This window comes from Polistes dominula, unplaced genomic scaffold, assembly GCF_049000335.1.
Source record: "Polistes dominula isolate Pdom_NZ unplaced genomic scaffold, Pdom_raw_medaka contig_27, whole genome shotgun sequence".
In the NCBI taxonomy this organism is placed as follows: Eukaryota; Metazoa; Arthropoda; class Insecta; order Hymenoptera; family Vespidae; genus Polistes; species Polistes dominula.
The window spans coordinates 2,955,203-2,976,786 of NW_028300906.1; the positions used below are offsets into that span (position 1 = coordinate 2,955,203).

At 25.1% G+C, this 21,584-nt stretch overlaps 5 protein-coding genes across 7 annotated transcripts; 4 read left to right on the forward strand and 1 right to left on the reverse strand.

The window, feature by feature from the left end:
- Window positions 1-393: 393 nt before the first annotated feature.
- On the forward strand, window positions 394-4,881 carry Tsp97E (Tetraspanin 97E). Of its 2 annotated transcripts, XR_001476332.2 has the most exons (7): window positions 396-711; window positions 1,306-1,473; window positions 1,579-1,677; window positions 1,769-1,882; window positions 2,273-2,404; window positions 2,635-2,762; window positions 2,929-4,881. XR_001476332.2 is itself a non-coding variant. In XM_015329424.2 (6 exons), the coding sequence occupies exons 1-6, from the start codon at window positions 652-654 to the stop codon at window positions 3,025-3,027; spliced, it is 672 nt and encodes a 223-aa protein (XP_015184910.1). In that variant the 5' UTR covers window positions 394-651; the 3' UTR covers window positions 3,028-4,881. The 2 variants fall into 2 exon arrangements, 1 of the variants encoding a protein (XP_015184910.1); XM_015329424.2 differs by lacking the exon at window positions 2,635-2,762 and having other exon boundaries at window positions 394-711.
- Window positions 4,882-5,487: 606 nt separating this feature from the next.
- Window positions 5,488-6,626, forward strand: Cox11 (Cytochrome c oxidase copper chaperone COX11). Its single transcript, XM_015329423.2, has 3 exons — window positions 5,488-5,919; window positions 6,012-6,332; window positions 6,406-6,626. The coding sequence occupies exons 1-3, from the start codon at window positions 5,713-5,715 to the stop codon at window positions 6,568-6,570; spliced, it is 693 nt and encodes a 230-aa protein (XP_015184909.2). The 5' UTR covers window positions 5,488-5,712; the 3' UTR covers window positions 6,571-6,626.
- Window positions 6,627-6,640: 14 nt separating this feature from the next.
- LOC107070881 (tektin-3) lies at window positions 6,641-10,870 on the reverse strand. The gene is given in 11 exon segments (XM_089179638.1): window positions 6,641-6,978; window positions 7,050-7,204; window positions 7,276-7,299; window positions 7,301-7,499; window positions 7,605-7,753; window positions 7,832-7,941; window positions 8,007-8,239; window positions 8,659-8,901; window positions 8,975-9,120; window positions 10,458-10,663; window positions 10,730-10,870. Coding segments are annotated over 10 exon segments (1,515 nt in total). The 5' UTR covers window positions 10,503-10,663; window positions 10,730-10,870; the 3' UTR covers window positions 6,641-6,767.
- Window positions 9,646-13,812, forward strand: Nubp1 (NUBP iron-sulfur cluster assembly factor 1). 2 transcript variants are annotated; one of them, XM_089179639.1, is made up of 6 exons: window positions 9,646-9,790; window positions 10,165-10,406; window positions 10,743-10,844; window positions 10,925-11,281; window positions 11,373-11,559; window positions 13,673-13,812. In XM_089179639.1, the coding sequence occupies exons 1-6, from the start codon at window positions 9,760-9,762 to the stop codon at window positions 13,675-13,677; spliced, it is 924 nt and encodes a 307-aa protein (XP_089035765.1). In that variant the 5' UTR covers window positions 9,646-9,759; the 3' UTR covers window positions 13,678-13,812. The 2 variants fall into 2 exon arrangements, with proteins under 2 accessions (XP_089035765.1, XP_015184908.2); XM_015329422.2 differs by lacking the exon at window positions 13,673-13,812 and adding an exon at window positions 11,671-11,939.
- LOC107070872 (lysosomal alpha-glucosidase) lies at window positions 13,697-21,479 on the forward strand. The gene is made up of 17 exons (XM_089179636.1): window positions 13,697-14,131; window positions 14,561-14,860; window positions 14,954-15,111; window positions 15,193-15,367; window positions 15,457-15,547; window positions 15,611-15,779; window positions 15,849-15,918; window positions 16,020-16,124; window positions 16,226-16,483; window positions 16,622-16,824; window positions 17,186-17,293; window positions 17,401-17,578; window positions 17,671-17,819; window positions 17,914-17,998; window positions 18,601-18,871; window positions 19,665-19,864; window positions 20,705-21,479. The coding sequence occupies exons 1-17, from the start codon at window positions 13,697-13,699 to the stop codon at window positions 20,813-20,815; spliced, it is 3,066 nt and encodes a 1,021-aa protein (XP_089035762.1). The 3' UTR covers window positions 20,816-21,479.
- The last annotated feature ends 105 nt before the right edge of the window (window positions 21,480-21,584 follow it).

Here is a 21,584-nt window from a genome sequence, read left to right on the forward strand (position 1 = left end):
ATTATATATACATATATTATATTTATATTTATTAATATTTATATTTATATTATATTTTTATTATATTAATATTTATTATATATATATATATATTATTTTATATTCTAATTAAAAATTAGAATTATATATTATAATATATATGAAATATATTATTATATTAAATATATAATATATATTATAATATATATAATATCCTATATAATTCTATATAATTCTATATATGTTATATAAATTATTAAAAATATAATAATATAATATAATTATATTAATAATAAAATAATAATCAAAGATCTAAATAAAGATAATAAAAATAAGGTAGTCATAGTAATAGAAATTTTGTTTTACGCGCGCTTAACGGTAGTCGCAAAAGTCGAGATATCGATCGTCCTCACCTAAAAGAGTCCTATGTTCCGGAGAGCAGAGCACGTAGTGATATGCTCTCACAAGCTACTTGCTACAATTGGATAATCTTTCGATGAAGAAGGTCGAACGATAAACGAAACGAAACGAAAGGTTTTATTCGTAAACACCTTCTCATAAGTTATTCAAACCTATTGACAAGTGATAAGGTTTATTGATCATTCATTCAATTTTAATTACAAATTCACGTGTAACTTTGTTTAATCGGTCGGAAATTGACCGAGTCCAAAGATGTGCGGTGGTTTTACGTGTTCGAAAAATGCTCTAACAGCCCTAAATATACTTTACATTGTAAGTTTAATCTTTTTCTTTTTGTTTTTCTTCATATGTGTAAAAATTATTTCTATTTCTGCTTTTTTTTTCTTTTTTTTTTTTTTTTTTAATATTATTTTAATATATAGAATAATTTGATTAAATTAAAAAAATATATATTTATAATACAATTATTGACAAGTTTACGAATTTAAATAAATATCTAGGATTAAACTGTGATAACATTATCCCATGAAATTTATTAAAAGTCTATAGTAATATGGTAAATTCCATGAATGAATTATCTTTCAATTTTGTGCCTGATCCAAATATATTTCTTAATAACTGTACACTGATAAAGTAGCTTTGGATATCACACATTATACATATATATATATATATATATATATAAGCTCATTTATCTGTACAAATAATTTCCCATGCAAATGATGTTAATTATCATAATCGTCAGAGATGATTTTGGAATTAGTCCATTTAAACAAACAGATAATATTCAAAGTTCAAATTCTTATGTTTTTTTTTTTTTTACTTTATCTTTGAACTTGTGTAAGTGATATTCATAAAAATGATTATCTATCAAAATAATTTGATATTTGTTTGTATGTATCTTAGGTCGTTGCATTTATTTTAATTGGAGTTGCTGTTTATGGAAGAGCATCAGCTTTGGTCACCAATCTTCCAATAATTGGTGGAATTTTAGCTTGCGGAGTTATACTCATTCTCATTTCCATTCTCGGATTAATTGGTGCTGTGAAACATCATCAAGTTTTATTATTCTTTGTATCCTTTTTTTCCAAAAAAAAAAAAAAAAAAAAAACCATTATTATAACATAGAAGAAAGTAATTTGCAAATGAATGTTAATTTTCCTTAATTGTATATTACAGTATATGCTTATCTTGTTCCTTCTGTTTTTGATTCAATTCAGCATTGCTTGTGCTTGTCTTGCTGTTAATGCCAAACAACAAGAACAACTTGCCGAACAAGTATTTTTTTTTTATTCTTTCCTATCAATCATCTTTTTGATCCTTTTGTAACATGTATTTTATTTAATATATATATATATATATTTTTTAGGGATGGAGACGAGTTGGAGATGATTTACGTGCTAAAGTAGAAGAAACTTTCCATTGCTGTGGATTTAATGATACTGTTATTGAAACAGATCCCTTGGCATGCCACAATACAAATGTAAGTATAATCATAATTATGAAATTGATCTAAGTAGAAAATTAACAAACAAAAAAAATGAGTTTATCTGTTATTACGTACCACATTATTTTAAACTAAATAAATTCAATGTAATTTGAAAACGATCTTGTCAAAAATGAATGAATCGTTAATTAATGTTTGTTTGTTTTTTCAATATTACATAGAATTCATATAATGTTCAAATAGAAATCTTGAAATATCTCGAAATAAGAGATACATGACTTAAACTAATTTCATAATTATGGGCACATATAAAAGTTTGCACTATAACAAAGCATACTCATAAATATGAAATAATACACTTTAATGTGAACCAGTTCAAAATGTAATTTTATCTAACATTTAATATTTATTGATTTTTTTCTATAGAAAACTTGCTGTCCTTATTCTGATCGCGAATGTACCAATCGATGTCCATTATGTATGCAAAAGTTGCAATCTACGATTGATTACGCTTTCAAACTCTGTGGTAGTATAGGATTATTTTTCAGTTTTACAGAGGTAAGACAATGAATCTATCATATGTTATCAATTTCAAATATGACATTTAAAATGAAAGATAATTGATGCAATGTTGTCGTTTAAAATCATCTTGAATTTGATCAAAGTTTTTGTATCGTCTTATATATCCCAAAATAATATAATGCATATATTTTTCATGAAATTAAATCATATTATTATAATAATGAAAGACTCATGTCATTTAATGCTTATGTATATGCCCATTATAGTTTGTTGGTGTTTGGTTGACCGTGCGGTACAGGAACCAGAAAGATCCGCGAGCTAATCCTAGTGCTTTTCTCTAGTCTAACACCATCGCCATGTCCTCTATCTCCTCATACGACCCTCCTAATAGATGGTGGGTTGTATCATAATGTTGATTGTCTTCCTTGTTAATTAAATCTTATTGTTTCTTTGCATTATTAAAAAAAAAAAAATAAAATAAAATTATTATATACATTATACTATTTTTTTTTCTTGTACATAATTAAATACATTTGTTTAATTTTTGTTTTTTTTTTCAGGTGATCGCAGCTTTTCTAGCAAAGCATTTTAAAAATCAGCTGGATTCGCAACAAAAAGCTACAAGAGCTGCATTTTCCCAATTAAATTATTTTTATTAATTTAAACTACATGTAATTATTTATTTACGTGCAATTTTATTTCCTTTGTAGAACAGCAACACTAGATCTGGGAATAATGGGATTTCGCTTGATGAAACCCATAATCGATAGAAAATACGTGATTATCATCGAAGAGTCAGAGAACAAATTTTGATTTATCTATTTAAAGGATGAGATGAAGAAATGGATCGTTTTTTCCTGGTTCATAATACTCTAAAAAAAAAGAAAAAAAAATTCTACAATAATTCTAAGTATGAGAGTGAACAATTTTACAAAATTATTGAATCTATAACATGTGTTACATAATCGTTTACACTAAAAGGCTCATTATAAGCTTGAACACACGGTGTGGCTTATTGTTGAATAGACTGGATTAGGTACATCTTCATAAGCACATTTTTAATCAAATTATTGTGCATTTCTTTTCTTTTCTTTTCTTTTCTTTTCTTTTCTTTTCTTTTCTTTTTTTTTCTTATAATTATTACATCACAAATATATATATATATGTAGAATTCTTGAAATGATATATTTCCAAATTTTCATGAAATTATGATTAAAGTATCATTTATGTACAACTTTAATTTTTCTTTGCCATATTATTTTTAAGTATTTCTTTATTATTGTTTATAAAAGTAAAAAAAATATATGATTTATTTCTTCTAAAGCTAGGAAAAAAACCAAATGATTTTCACTTTTTATTATATCATTTCACTTGGTTTCAAATGTATTTTGAAATTGAGACAATCCTATTTTAATTTTTATTCATGAGAAAATAAAAAAAGGATATCGTGAACAAAATTTAAAAAAAAAAAAAAGAGTCTTCCTTTACATCAAAATCGATGAATTAATTTCAATACATTCATTTGCAACGATTTGCATTAATTTTGTTCTTCTGTATATAATATATGGACAAGTTATAAATGTTTCCTATGATTTATTATTTAATATAAATTCTAACAAATATATATATATATATATTTATTTAATTGATTATAAATTATGTAAATTAATTTTGAAAACAACATGTATAAAATATCAATGATATAATAACTATTATCAATTTAATATAATTTATAATACGTTAGTAAGAGCATTTAATTCTAAATAATCATAATAGATCTGCATAATTATAATAATGTATAAGAATATTCGATAATTTCACGATACGCATATAATCGATTTTTTATAATAGGTGATGATAGTATATATATATATATATATATATATATATATATATATATTTAACATTGCTTAAAAAATGTATTTAAAATAATATATAGATTGTATAAAAATAATTTAGATAGTGAATTTTAAGTGCTTGTTTTATTTGCGACTAAGCTGTTAATATTTATTTGAAAAAATTGTTTGATTTTATTATTTTCATTTATATTGCGTCGTGAAATATATTATATTATATGTATTTTAATTGTAAGTCTTGCTTAAAATCAAATTATTAATGCTAGATCACAGGACTTCTCAAAGTGTGAATTGCGATCTCGTATTAGGACTGTAAGAATGTCAATAGAACTTAACAATTTTCTGAATGTGAAATGATGATAAATTAATTTAAAAATAATTTAACAACATTACACTAATAATATGTGTCTGAGTTTATAATAGAGAAAGAGTAAATAGTGAAGAATCTACCATCCAGAGTAGTGAAAATATTCGCTCTAGTAAAACAAAATTACCAAATAAAAAAGTTTGAGAAGTCTTATGCCAATTAATATTTCAAATACATCTATTAAAATATATAAAGTATAAAAATAATTATATAATTATAATAATTATAATAATAATACTAATAAGATATATATATATATCTTAAAAACAATTATATTTAATAAGTACATATTTGCTTACGTTTATAAATTCCAAAATTAAATACCAAAAGTACTATCTTCTTTTTTATAGTTAATTCTAATTATTTTCTTTTTACTATTAAATTTTGTTACATTTATTTTTTATAGTTATTAAAGAAAATCTCATTTGTTATGTTAAAAGTACAAAACTTTCGAATCAAATAATATCTATCAGAAACTCTCGAATATCTTTAATAAAATTGAAAAAGTAATTGTTGATAAAAAATTGTAATAATAATCAAACAATCACATTACAGTCTGTATAAATGAAATTTAGCATTTTTAATATAAATTTCACATTTATACTTTATGAGTATAATGTAATGCACATTATTTAAAAAATGTATTTAACAATAAAGTATTTAATATATCTGCGATGAATTAAAAATACAACATAAAATATCACACAAGTCAATTTGATTAATAAATTTTAAAGTTGCTCATTTTACCCCTAATATAAATAAATAAATATAAAAATATTATATTTCATTTTCATTCTTTATTGTGAATAAATAAAATATATCATTTCAGAAGAATATTTTTCGTATTTCCCACCATTTTTGAAAGCACCTATCAGAGCAGTTCAATTCGACCAATCAGATCACAGAATTGAACACGTGTGACAGTTATATATTTGTGACATGTGTAGTGATAAAAGAGAATATTTATCAGATAACATTTATTAAAATACCTTTAATTAATATTACTAAGAATTGCTATAGATTTAATTAAATGTTTTATATCAATTAAAATGTATTTTTATAATTAATAAAATAAAGAAACAAATATTCTCACATTTGTAATTTAAGGTTAAGTTATACAAATGTTTTTAATACGTTGTCAACGTTTAACTAGCAATTATGTTATCAGAAGGATATCTACAAATGTATCAAAAAATTTAATGAAAGATTATCGTACTCCTGAACAAAAACAAAATATACGATCTACTGCACTGTATATGACTGGTTTGGGTATACTCGTAACTGGGCTTAGTTATGCAGCAGTACCATTGTATGGAATGTTTTGTCAGGTATATTTTATCTATTATAGTTAATTTCTAACATTAAAATATTATGTAGATATCTTTTCATTTAAATATATTATATCTGATATATAAATTAGACATTCAGTTATGGAGGAACTGTAATTGGTCACGATGATAGCAAATTATCAACCATGCAGCCTGTTAAAGAAAGAAAGATAAAAGTAAAGTTCAACGCTGATGTAGGTGCATCAATGGCATGGAATTTTCAACCTTTACAACGAGAAATAACAATAATCCCAGGAGAGACAGCGTTAGCATTTTACACTGCTAAAAATCCTACAGACAAACCAGTCATCGGTATTTCTACTTATAATGTAGTACCTTTCGAAGTAGGACAGTATTTTAATAAAATACAATGCTTTTGTTTCGAAGAACAATTATTGAATCCACATGAACAGGTAACTTATTAAAAATATTACTAATTTGAATACACTTATGATGAGAAAGCTTTATGTGAATTATATATTTTAGGTCGATATGCCAGTATTCTTTTATATCGATCCAGAATTCAATGAAGATCCTAAAATGGAATTCATTAATGATATAACTTTGTCTTATACATTTTTCGAATCTAAAAGTAATCTTAATCTTCCTATACCAAGTTATATCAAAAAACATAGTTCGAAGGAAGCATAAGTTATTTTCTATATAACTTTTTATAATTGTACAAAGAAATATATATAGTGAATTTGTTTATGTTTGATCATTGAAATTTCACTTTATATTTATTTCAATAAAGTATAATATATATATATATTTATACACATGCATATGTATATATAGTTATGTGCATCAATAGTTTTAAATATGTATACATTATTGTTAATAATTAATTAAAATCTAAATAATGCATTAACTGGATATGCTCGTCGAAGACCGCAAACCTTTTCTCTGTCTATATATATAGAATCTATTTTAAGTGCTAAATCATGTTCCAATGCAGTCCTAGTTCTCAATAATCTTTGATGCTGATCTTCAAGTTCTTTCAATGCTTTGTGCATACGTTTAACTTGATGATCTATTTCATCTATTTCTTTTTGAAGACTATAAGAATGAAAAATATTAAAGTCAAATAAATATGAAATTTCTATTAATAGAAAATAATGAATAAATACCTTAAGTAAGCATTATCACGACATAATTCTAAATCTGGACGATGCATTCTAGCTTCTAATCTCGTATGTGCAACTTTAATAGCATGACTTTTATCAGCAATAGCTTTACGCATTAATTCCATATTTTTTTCAACATCAAATATTTCCTGCTGTACCTGTTACATATGTTAATACATTGGTTTATTAAAAAATGATTACACACATGTATATCATTTAAAAATCATACTTTTTGTAAGTGCTGCTGCAATTTTATTTTTAGCTTCAAGTAACTCTGAAGATCTATGTGTCAAAGCATTGTTTGTATTACTCCATGAGTCCCACATTTCTTGAGACACTTTATTTATAATACTTTCTGCACAAGTTCGCAACTGACTAGACATATTTCTTTCATGTTGTGACTTTTGTATTATTCGGTTTGCAGCTTCCGACCAACATTCTTGTTCCGAGAGACTAAAAATTGAATAATTAATCAATATATATATATATATATATATATATATATATATATATAAAGTTAATTAATTTATGAATTATTTCGAAACACAGTTCTATTACCAAGGATCATATTTTTCAATTCCTGCATAATATTGTAATCCATGACTGTAATTATTCAATTGATGACACATCATATCTATACCTAATGCACTTTCTTTGTTCTTCAAATCTAATTCTAATTGATTCTGCGAAGCTCTGCAATTACGCAACTACAAAAATATACAAATGAAATATCACGTATATATATATTACTTTATATAGATTATATTTAAAATTAAAAAATATACCTGATCTTTACATTTGTCAAGACAAGCCTCTAATTTTTTCTGACAATTCTTTAAATTATCTATTTCTCTCAATAAGCATTTTTCTGATTCGTCGTGAACAAGTTCTGTCCCTGTACATATAGTCATATTAATTTATTATTAAGTAATATTATATTTATACAATCATTTTATATACCTTTCCTTGCTTCTCTATGATAAAGACATTCTTCTGCAATATGCAACGGTCCTTCAATATCTCTTATAGCTTTTTCCAAAACAGAACGACAATCCTGAAGTCTTTCTATCTCTTGCAATAATCTTTCTAATTCTGAAGATATTTCATTTCGCCAAAAGGATACATCGTTTATTCTTTCACCTAATCTTCTTCCAGTATCTAATTGTCCATATTGTATTTTCTCTTCTGCATTCCTAGAAATGTATAAACAATTATGATTATTACACAAGTATAATTGAAATGAGTTTTTAACTCTTTGAGACACGATGGGATTAAAAGTGTCCCACCTTTTTGATACACCGTAATGCACGGTAAGACATTTTTAGTCCCACTTCGAAAAATATTATAGCAATAGCTAAACATGTTCATAAGATTATATTTCGTCTTATTTACGCAAAACAATTAGTTATTAACTCTTCTTTTTTTTATGTTTTTACATTATTACATTATGTATTATTGTATTATACCTTTTATTAATGAAGGTATGTATTATACCTTTATTAATAAAAAATCTATCAATATTTGGTTTCATTTAAAACAATCAAATTTCTATGCAACATAGGGACTATTTTATTATTTGAAATTCTATGCCGCAAAGAGTTAATACACATACCTAACTATTTTTAAAGCATCATTTCTCAATCTTTCTGATAAATGTCTATTAGAATCTGCTTCGTTGTAATATTTCATTTGTTTTTGAAACCACTCATTTGGAGTATATCTTGTATAAAGAGCAGCTCGTGATGCATGAACAGGATCTTTATGACATCCAGTTACCAAGTCAGGAAATTTTAATGGCTTATGCATGACTCCATTTGTTGTATCCAATGGATAATTTGATATACACTTTCTAGCCCTATCCATAGAATATGTTAAACAGTTTATATAATAATTAAACAAATTTAGATAATAATTAATGATAAACTTACAATGGTATAACTTCAATATTTTCAAATCCTGTACTAGGTCTCCAAGGTAATAAATGATGTGTATGATTGTAGTCGCTTACACGAATAGGAATTTTGTATTCCGTGTAAGGCATCGATGAACCAACAGTACTCCATGGCTGTAATTGCTATTAATATCATTTATTATTTTTAATAAGTAATAATAGAAATGATATTTTAGAATTAATATGAATTTTATTCTTCATATATTATATTTGTAAAAAAAAAAAACTTTTTATAATACAGGAATAATTATAATTTCTGAAATAACATAAATGAAATCAACAGTACTCCATGGCTGTAATTGCTATTAATATCATTTATTATTTTTAATAAGTAATAATAGAAATGATATTTTAGAATTAATATGAATTTTATTCTTCATATATAATATTTGTAAAAAAAAAAAAAACTGTTTATAATACAGGAATAATTATAATTTCTGAAATAACATAAATGAAACCAACAGTACTCCATGGCTGTAATTGCTATTAATATCATTTATTATTTTTAATAAGTAATAATAGAAATGATATTTTAAAATTAATATGAATTTTATTCTTCATATATTATATTTGTAAAAAAAAAAAAAAAACTTTTTATAATTATAATTTTTGAAATAACATAAATGAAAAGAAAAGTCAAATGTAAAAGAATGTTTATTATTAATTAAGTATGTTTATTATTAAATTAATTTTAATAATTTTATATTCTAACCTCTGATTTGTTTGATAAGTATAATCTTAGTATTAGTTATACTTCTCAATATGGCAGATGTACCAGGTGAAGCACCAGAACGTAAGATCGATTTATCTCCCTTCATAATTTGTTAATTATATTAATAATTATATCAATTTATATTAATTTATTGCTTAAATTTGTTCCACGTTAAAATTTGAATTCTTTTTTAGTAAATAATGTTGTCACATTAATAACAGAAATGAATTATAGGTTAGGATTATTTTCTAAAGTATACACATATAATTTCAATTGATAACGCAATAAATATTATTTAATATGATTCACATAAGACTATTACAAATATAAAAGAAGTCTATTATATAAAAAAAAAAACAACTTTGTATCTATTATAAATTTTGATAATATTTTCAAATTACAATTGTTTAACAAATCTTCGTTTATAAGAGAGAAAATTATTAGAATATTTGCAGATTGTCCTGGAACAAAGAGTGAACAGGCTGGTAAAGCATCTGCTTGTGCAGGATGTCCAAACCAAAGATTATGTGCATCAGGTGCAACAAAACAAGCAGATCCTGGTATAGAATTGGTTAAAGAAAGATTGTCTAATGTCAAACACAAAATCTTGATTTTGTCTGGTAAAGGTGGAGTTGGTAAAAGCACAGTAACTTCATTGGTATCTAGAGTCCTCGCTGATAGTAATCCAGATAAAAATGTAAGTATTTACTATTTGAAAATAAATCTTTCAAAATTTACATCTACGTACCCTTTTTCCTAGACCAAGCACATCCATGTGATTCTCTATGTACATGCTCCCATGTTGAACTGTATTATACCTTTTCCTTCTAACTTAAAAATACCAGTGAGTTAACTATATCTATAGATGTATAGGTATCTATGTCGTATCAACTTGTACCAGCCTCTTATTGATTTATCACAATTTCTATGTATCCTCCTTAAAAGCTTTGATTTCTAGTAACCAACATAGCAACACTTAAATATCTACATAAATTAATTTTCTAATAAATATTATCTTACAATATTATTGTAGATTGCTGTATTGGACATTGATATCTGTGGTCCATCACAACCAAGAATTTTAGGAGTACTTGGAGAACAAATACACCAAAGTGGTTCTGGCTGGTCTCCTGTGGTAATTTTTAATGAATACAAATTCTATACGATAAGATCAATCAATTTGATTAACGTCTTTCTTCTTTCTTTTTTTTTTAGTATATTGAAGATAATTTGTCGTTAATGTCCATTGGATTTTTACTGGGTAGTCCAAGTGATGCAGTAATATGGAGAGGTCCTAAAAAAAATGGTATGATACGACAATTTTTATCAGAAGTTGATTGGGGCAACTTAGATTATCTTATTCTGGATACACCACCTGGTACCTCAGACGAACATTTGTCTGTGACTACGTATTTAAAAGGTGCCGGTATTACTGGTGCAATTGTTATCACTACACCTCAACAAGTCGCACTATTGGATGTCAGAAAAGAAATAGATTTTTGTAACAAAGTAAATATTCCAATACTAGGCGTAATTGAAAATATGAGTTTATTCGTATGTCCTAAATGCAAGGTAAAAACAACTCATTTTTGTTTTTGTTATTTTAACAATGAAAATGAATAATCTTTGAAAAAAAGAATTTAATCAGATATATTTTCTGTAGAATTCTGCTGAAATATTTCCAGCATTAACAGGCGGTGGTCGTGCTATGGCTGCTGATTTGAATATCGATTTCTTAGGATCATTACCATTAGATCCTTTAATAGCAAGATGTTGCGACGAGGGAAAAAACTTTTTAACAGACATTCCAGAATCACTGACAATCCTAGTTTTAAAGGATATAGTTAAAAGTAAGTTTTTTATTTTTTTTTTTATCAATTTTGTATTTGATAAATATCATTAAGAAGATTTGTATAATTTATTATTTATTTGTCCTATTCGTTTTAATATTTTTGTTACAGAAATCATACATAAATGTGAAAACGAAAAAGACAACAACGTTATTGACAAAACCTAATAGATTTCTATTAGGCTATAAATATTTATAGAAATAAAATATCAAATGTATATTTTATTAAATAATGTTAATGTACAAATTAAACAATTTATATCTTTCAAGAATATTGAAATATTCCATCTTATAATATAATTGAAAAAGAAAAAAACAAATTGTACTGAACCTTGTACTCTTGCAGAGTGATCAACTAATCTAATAAACCAGTTATGCGCATATCGTTCTCACATTACTGCACATAATATGTATGCATCTCGTATAACTGCATTATATATAAACACATATTCCGAGTATGATAACATTAGTAAGTGTTTCTTGATAATTAAAGAATGTATATATATATATATATATTTATCGCTAAAGAAAAGTCTCGTATAAAATTACATCCAATATTATGCACGTTAATAATGAATTTTATAAAAGTATCATTCACGTAATTAGATTTAAAATGAAATTATAAAAAGAAAACACATTGAAGTTACTTTTTATTAAACTAGTTTTTTTTTTTTTTCTAATCAGTATTAATCATTTCAAAAAAATTGAAAATAATAATCGAAGTACGTAAGTAAGTAAGTATCTTGTCAAATTTAAAATACAATCTTTTTTCATTCGTATGATGTTTTTCAATTCTACTGCAAATTCATAGAAAACCGGTTTTATGGTATGCGAATAAGTAAGCATGTGTTTGTTAAGATTTTCCTGGATCAATACACAAGTATTCTCCTAAAAAACCCATAGATATATATACATATATATAAAGAATACATGTATGTAACAATGTCATAGTAAACTGTTATCAGTGTTTATCAGAAAGCAGTGAAAATAATCATCGATGGCATTTAGGTTTATTAAATTGAAATTCAATATTTTATGTTTATTCGTCAGAGAGTATTTTGAACTTTAAAGTTTAAAGGAAATTATTGTTTTATTTATAGAAATATATATATATGTATGTATGTATGTATGTAAGAAGAGGTTTTTCCTGAATCCACGCACACACAAGTAAAGATACAATATATATGTGTATATACTATATACATTGTTACTGATACAGAGAATGAGACACAAATGATACTAAATATATATATATATATATACTAGAAGATAACTCGCAATCTTTCATTTGCCAGTATGAACGACGCATTCACAGTGTTAACTACCTAATAAAGAATATTTCATTTTAAAATTAAAGTGAACAATTACCCGAAAGAGATTTGTTTTGATTTCAAATACTGGTAAGATATTCAATCCAAATGTTAATCTAATTACAAATGTCATTGTATTTTATATCATTTTTATTATTATTATTATTTTGAAATAGAAAAATAGAGATTATTCAAATTAATTTGTTATTTAAAACGTTTAAATAATTTCAATTAGATTGAATGTATAAATGTGATTCATATTTAGAGGTTATACATAAATTAAATGGAAATTTATTGTGAATGACAATTGTTTAAAAATATTTTTCTTAAAGAATTTCTCATATTTGTGAAATCCATGAACATCAGTGAGATAGTAAAAATATCTTTTATGAATATAATTAAATATATATATATATATATATATATAAAGGAAAATTGTAAAGAATACTAAGAATTTTAAAATTACATTAATTTATTTTCCTTTGTATATATTTTTGATGTTAATTTAGTCAATCAATTTATGAATCACCCTGATGAACAGTTATATTTTGTGTAATTTTTTTTTTCTTATATTCATATAAGATCTCAATATAATAATAATAATTATTACCATATTATATTATATATATAATATAGTAATATATTATACATATATATAATATATTAATATACTAATATACATACATAATATTATATTATATATATAATATAATAATATATTAATATACTAATATGTATATATATATATATATAATATTATATATAATAATTAAAATTAAACTTTATATATATTTCTAATTATAGATTAACAAATATTGTTGCCCCAAAATGATTATCAAGGGTAACAATGAATCCAAAAAAGGTACAAGTTCATTAGAACATATAATAAATGAGTCAGATGATAAATCGGATGAATCTTCCAAATTATTCACATTGGATATAACAAAAACAATCAACAGAGAACAGGAAATTGTAAATAGTGCATATGCAGACGACAAGTCCAATTCTCATGCTAAAAATGCAAAATCTTATTTCGCTTTGGTGCTCATTGCAATTTTTATAACTGCTGTTATAGCACTTGCTATATTGCATTCACCTTATCTTATATGCAATGTCAAAAAATCTGAATATATGAACAATGTTATGAAGATTGTTGAGAATTGGAAATTCAACCCTAATAAAGACACAGATAATGTTATTGAAAAAGCAGAGTACGTTTATAGCTTTATTATCGTTGAAGATGATGATGGTATTGTTGAACAGGTAATGTTTGATAATATATTGCAATATATTATAATAATTCAATATTTTTTTATTATTAAATTAAATGGTACTTACCTACAATTAAATGGTATTAACGGACACCGCAGGAAAAATTCCACTAATGCGCCAATCTACACCTTAAATTGTTGCGACAAATATCATGGGTAAAAAAATACTTGATTTAATTAAAATCAAAACACTTTGAAAATTCAAAACAATTTATTTATAAAAAGTAGTCAATCGGATTTTGGTGGAAAATAATCGGACTGATATAGAATTTAACATAGATTCAAAACAGTCTTTACCCTGACGCAACCCCAATGGTTGCTGTGTGCAAACAACAAGGTTGCTCTTTATTGGCGCATTAACGGAATTTTTGTTGCGGTGGCGTTAATACGTAAGTACTAATTAAATGTGTCCTTATTTTAGTGTAAACAAATTCCTGTATCATTACGGTTTGATTGTCTTCCGGAATTTGGTGCTAACGAATCAGAATGTACAAGAAGAGGTTGTTGTTGGAGTCCGGTGGATGAGGATAATAAATTCCTTAATATTCCTTATTGTTATTATCCTGATAATTGGAGTCTTTATAAATATGAAAACTACAGTCAAGAAGGCAACAATTTTTCCGGATTCCTTCAATTAAAAAACAAATCTATTTATAAGAAAAACATACCTCTTATCAAAATGGAAACGACAACAATTGACAATACAATATTACGCGTTAAGGTATATATATATATATATATATATAAAATGAATTCTATTCTGTAATGAAATTATTTGTCGATTTAATTTATTTCTAATTTTATATTATTTTAGATCTTTGATCCTGTAAATCAAAGATATGAACCACCATGGCCAGTAACAACTAATCGTTCACCTTCAGATCGTCTAAATGTAGATACACTTTATAAATTTATCACTGACGATGAAAAAATTGGATTTAAAGTCATGAGATCTGACGACAACACAATATTGTGAGTATAAAATATTTTGTGTTAATATTTAAATAATTCTTAACATTAATGCAAATGTGTTGTTACATTCGCGTAATGTAGATTTGACTCTATTGGTCTTGGTGGTTTCATATTTGCCGATCAATTCTTACAAATAAGTGGTATATTATCTTCCCAATATATTTATGGTCTTGGTGAGCATAGATCAAATTTTAAAATTAATAACGAATGGAAACGATATGCTATGTTCAACATGGATCAACCACCAGTGGAATATGTAAATTTATTTGTACATTTTTTATATTTTCATTATTATTATTCATTTCAAGTGAATAAGTTCAATAAACGTATAATTTTTGATTATAGGCGAATTTATATGGTACTCATCCATTTTATTTGATGATCGAAGAATCTGGATATTGCCATGGTGTATTATTTTTAAACAGCAATCCTATGGGTATGTATTTATATATATATATTTGGGTATTAAATTTGATCATATGCAATTTAATCTTTGTAGAAATAATGTTACAACCCACTCCTGCAATAACTTACAGAAGTATAGGTGGTATTTTTGATATGTACTTTTTATTGGGTCCAACTCCTCAGGATGTGATTGAACAATATTCCACACTTGTTGGTAAACCTTTTCTACCGCCATATTGGTCCTTAGGTTTTCATTTATCTCGGTAAATATATATTCTAGTGATTTCAATAAATATTTATTTTCTTTATATTTTTTATTCTCTTTTTTTCAGATATGGATATGGAAACTTAGAAAAAACTAAAGAAGTATGGAACAGAACTAGAACAGCTGGAATACCATTTGTAAGTATAATAGTTAATAAATACACATAATTATAAAATATTCTTTTATACAAATAAACACAAGGTTAAATTTAATATTAATTTGTATAATTATTTTTTAGGATACTCAATGGAACGATTTAGATTACATGGATAAAAATAAAGATTTTACGTATGATAATAAAACGTTTAAAGATTTACCAGAATTCATTGACGAGTTACATAAAGTATGTGAAATTTAATAATAATCTCATTTACAATTGTAAATTCATCACGTACATTTTATATATATATATATTTTATATAATTCCTATTTTATGTATTATAGTTGGGAATGCATTACATTCCATTGATCGATGCTGGTATTTCTGCGTCAGAAGCAAGTGGATCTTATCGTCCATACGATGAAGGTGTAAAAGAAGGAATATTTATAAAAGATGCGATAACCAACGAACCATTTAAAGGAAAAGTTTGGAGTAATGGGTTAACTGTGTGGCCTGATTTCACTCATCCAAAAGCGAAAGATTATTATTTGAATATGATGCAAGATATGCATAATAAATTCAAATACGATGGTGCATGGATCGTATGTATTATTTAATATTTATTATTTTACAATGATTTTATATTGTTCGTATGTGTTCACACGTCATCCAACATTATATTTAGTTTGATATATGTTTTTTTGCATTATAATATTTTTGGTATTTTTTTTTTTTTCAAGGATATGAATGAACCATCTAACTTTTACAACGGTAATAAAAATGGTTGCGTCAATAACGAATTAGATAATCCTGAATTTAAACCAATGATTATGGGAAGTACATTAGCAGTAAAAACATTATGCATGAATGCAAAACATTATTTAGGAGCGCATTATAATCTTCACAATACTTATGGTACCAGTCATGCAATAGCTACAAACTAGTAAGTATCATTAATTAATTGTAACTTTAATTAAATATATCTATTTAACCTTTCCGCTACTACAGACCACTGTAGTGGCCCTCCATAAGATGCCATTGAGATACTACAGGCCATTATAGTGGGCCCTCCACATAAAATACCGCGTATTTTACATACAACGAACATATGCAGTTATGACACGTCAAATATCCCACTATGGACGTGTAATTTTAGTGTTTTGTTTCTTTTGATGAAAAATCACTTGAAAATAAATTGCAATTTCGATGTTGCACGTATTATTAGCAGCCCGTACAGTAGAAATAGAACCGTGGAAAATACGCCCATTGTGAAAGGGTTAATATTGAAATAAATATTTTTCTAGTGCTCTTACTAATATCAGAAAGAAAAGGCCATTTATAATTTCAAGATCTACATGGGTTGGACATGGAAAATATGCTGGTCATTGGTCTGGCGATGTTTTCTCTACATGGTAAAATAAGATTAATATTAAGATAAAAGAAAATACAAAATGTATAGTTTTTTTTTGGTTTCTTTTTCAATTTTTATAAATATCGTTCTCTCTAATTTGTTTATTAGGCATGATTTAAAAATGAGCATTCCTGAAATGCTTAATTTCAATCTATTCCAAATACCAATGGTGGGTGCTGACATTTGTGGATTTAATGGAAATACTACTGCAGCTTTGTGTAATCGATGGATGCAACTTGGTGCATTTTATCCTTTCGCAAGAAATCATAACTCGGATAGTACAATAGTAAGAAGTTAAACAAAGTCATGAAAAATATTTTTTAATTAATTTATATAATTTATATTTAATATGCTTTTCTTTTTTTTTTTTTCTTATAGGAACAAGATCCAGTAGCTATGGGTAATTTAGTTGTGAAATCATCTAAAAGAGCATTTACCATACGTTATTGGTTGTTACCATATTTGTACACATTATTTTATCGAGCACATGAATATGGAGAAACCGTCGTTCGTCCATTATTTTTTGAGTACGTTTATACATTATTATTTATATACATAAATGATATATTTACAGAAGAACAATTTCTTTTTTTTATTAATCTTTTCTTTTCTTTTCTTTAGATTCATTAACGATAAAGCTACGTACGATATAGATACACAATTTATGTGGGGAAGATATTTAATGATCAATCCAGTTTTAGAAGAGGTAAAGCAAATTCATTAAATATATTTTTATTTTTTAAATGAAACGAAACGATAAAACGACGAGAGAATGAGATAGAAGACAGTATGCATTTGTTTCTTATTTCAATTTACGAGTTTACGAAAAATTCAATCAATTTACGAGTGTAATAACAAAAATTTAATCAATGCACGAGTCTTAGAAAAGTTCAGTCAATGCACGAATGTAGGAAAAAAAACAAAATTTGTTCAATTTATGAAAATCAATGAATTACGAAGAAATTCGTCAATTTCACAAGTCTACGAAAAGTTCAGTCAATGTTCATTGATCATTGACGAATTTCTTTCGTAGACTCATTGAACCTTTTTTGAAAATCAATCACATGATATTTTTGTTTTGTTTTTATAGTAAATAAATCCTACAATTATCATACTCCTGATACTCTGCATTCGACTCATTCTCTCGAAGCTTGGTTTTTAAAAAGGTTTCACTTCAAACACGTGTAATCTGCACACATGATATTTTTTTTTTTTTTTTGAATATTATTATGAATTATTAATAGAATTTGAATTATCGATAATAAATTTGACATTAATTGCATTATTATTATTTGTTTTAATTAACAGAATAAAACAACTGTAACAGCTTATGTACCACGTGGAGAATGGTATGATTTATATACAAAAATAATGTTCTTTTCCATCGGCAAGAAGTTTACATTCGATGCACCATACGATACAATACCTTTGTTAATTCGTGCTGGTTCGATATTACCAGCACAAAAGCCAGGTCCTACGACTACGGATAGTAGGAAGAATGGTTTTGAATTATTAGTAGCATTGAATAGAGTGGGATATGCTAGAGGAGAATTGTATTGGGACGATGGAGATAGTTTGGGTACGTTATGTACATTTATTAACACATTTGCAGCTGTCATATTTTTTGTCAATTCTTATATTAAGTATTGGCAAAAATAATGAAATTTTGAAAAAATAATAATTTTTACATATATTCTATATATAAATATATAAAAAATAAATTATATTATTATTATTATTATTATTATTATTATTATTATTATTATTATTTATTGTTTAAATTTATATTTAAATAATAAAATATAATAATATACAATAAGATATAATTATTTGAATATTATATATTTAAATATTATATTTAATTTATATATATATATAAATATAAATATAGATATAAATATAAATAATGTAATAATATAATAATAATATATAATATATAATATTTAATTATATTGAAATATATAATATTTAATCATTATATTTAAGTAATTCAATATAAATTTAATAATAAATTTAATAATAAAAATTTAAATATAAAGTTTATATATATAAAATACTAATAAAGTAATAAAAAAAAATAATAAAAAATAATAATAATTATAAAATAATATAAATTAATATAATATATAATATATAAATGAATTTTGATTAAATGTTATTAAAAATTTTAAATGACGTAAATCACGTCAACCTCAATCAGGAATAGAAGTTGAAAAGGACGTAAATTTACGTCAGCGTTCGTAAATGTGTTAAAATAATAATAATAATAATAATAATAATAATAATATTAATTAAAAATCTTTACAAAATACTAAATGAAAAAGTGATATTAATTGTAATAATTTGTTTTTGTTTTCTCTATACATTTTTAGATTCCATAGAGAAAAAAGAATATACATTTATGCGCTTCCTATCTATGAATCAAACTTTGTCTAACGACATTGTGGAGCAAGATAAGTTCAAAGAAAAAATGATACTTGAAAGGATCCAAGTTATGGGAGTGACAAAGCCGGTCGTTAAAGTGAAATTAAATAACAACGAGGTATCATTTAAATATGATCCATCCAAATTGGTAAGTTTGTTTTTTTCTTTTTCTAACAAATAACATTTATTTATTTGCAATTTTTTCTTTTTTTTTCATTCGTCTATTGTTATATTGTTATATAATATAATATGTGAAATACTATATACTATATTGTATTATCTATAATACTATGAATACTGTTTCTAATTCAATGACATAATATTTACATAATAAGTAAATTCTTCATACCGATTTATAAATATTAGATTGTCAAGTATGTAATGGCAAGCAAAATCGAATTTAACCCTTTTGCTACGGACACCGACTATAGTCGGTGTCCGCGAGACGGTGCTGTGTGTACGGGTGCCGACTATAGTCGGTGTCCGCGAAGACGGTGCTGTGTGTACGGGTGCCGACTATAGTCGGTGTCCGCGAAGACGGTGCTGTGTGTACGCGGGTGCCGACTATAGTCGGTGTCCGCGAGACGGTGCTGTGTGTACGGGTGCCGACTATAGTCGGTGTCCGCAAGACGGTGCTGTTTGTACGGGTGCCGACTATAATATGTAAATTTCTAAATAATACCCACAATATATACTCACTTTTATGTTTTTCTATATAATATGACGAAACAGATTGACACTTCCCTTGTTGGGAAGTTGACCAAAACGTAAACAATATATACATAAATAGATTTAATCTTAAACGCTACTCCCGCGGAATGTACTGCTGTAGCGAAAGGGTTAATTATGTGCATTTTTTGCCTCCATTTCATACTTGACAACCAAACAACATTAGGGATTTTCGTACAATTCAAATAAGATACTTTTCTTTGTTTATTTATTTTTATTTATCTTTGTAATATTAATCTTTGTTGTTCCTCTCATTTAGACTTTCAGTGTTACTGGATTGTTATTCAACATGCAAGAAAAATTCAAACTTAATTGGGAATACTCACAATTAAATATTACATATGATAATTACATGGATTTGAAAAAATAATCTGAGTTTCTCGTGTGTTTTATATGTTTTTCATTGTTTTTTTGAAGTATTTTACCATAACAGTGATTGTTATATATATTTGTATACATATATCATTTTTATTAATTATTCTATACCTATAATATATATATGTATAGTTTTATATTTCTATACATAATACGTGTACATATATATATATATATATATATATGTGCCCATAATTATGAGAGTGGGTCTAAGTCATGTAACTCTTGTTTCGAAATATTTCAAGATTAATATTTGAACACTATACGAATTCTATATAATATTGAAATAACAAATATTATCTAACGATTCATTCATTTTTGACAATATCGTTTTCAAATTACATTGTATTTATTTATTTTTTAATAATGTAGTGCGTAATAACTGATAAACTCATTTTTTTATTAATTTTGACTTAGACTACTTTCATAATTATGGACACATATATATATACATACATACACGTTATATAATAGTGATCAAGCAAAAGACAACAAAATAAGAACAAATAAGAGAAATTATTTTTTTAAAATGAAAAGTATATTTTTTAATACACTACAATAGTGTGTTTTTTGACAACATAAAATATATATTATTAAATAAATTTAATTATATATATAAATATATATATTATTAAATAAATATAAATATATAATACGAAGTTACGATAAATTATTATTGAAATAAAAAAGAGAAACCAAAAATTTGAAATGAAATTTATATAAAAATTTTATATTAATTTATTATTTTGTAAACAATTAAAAAA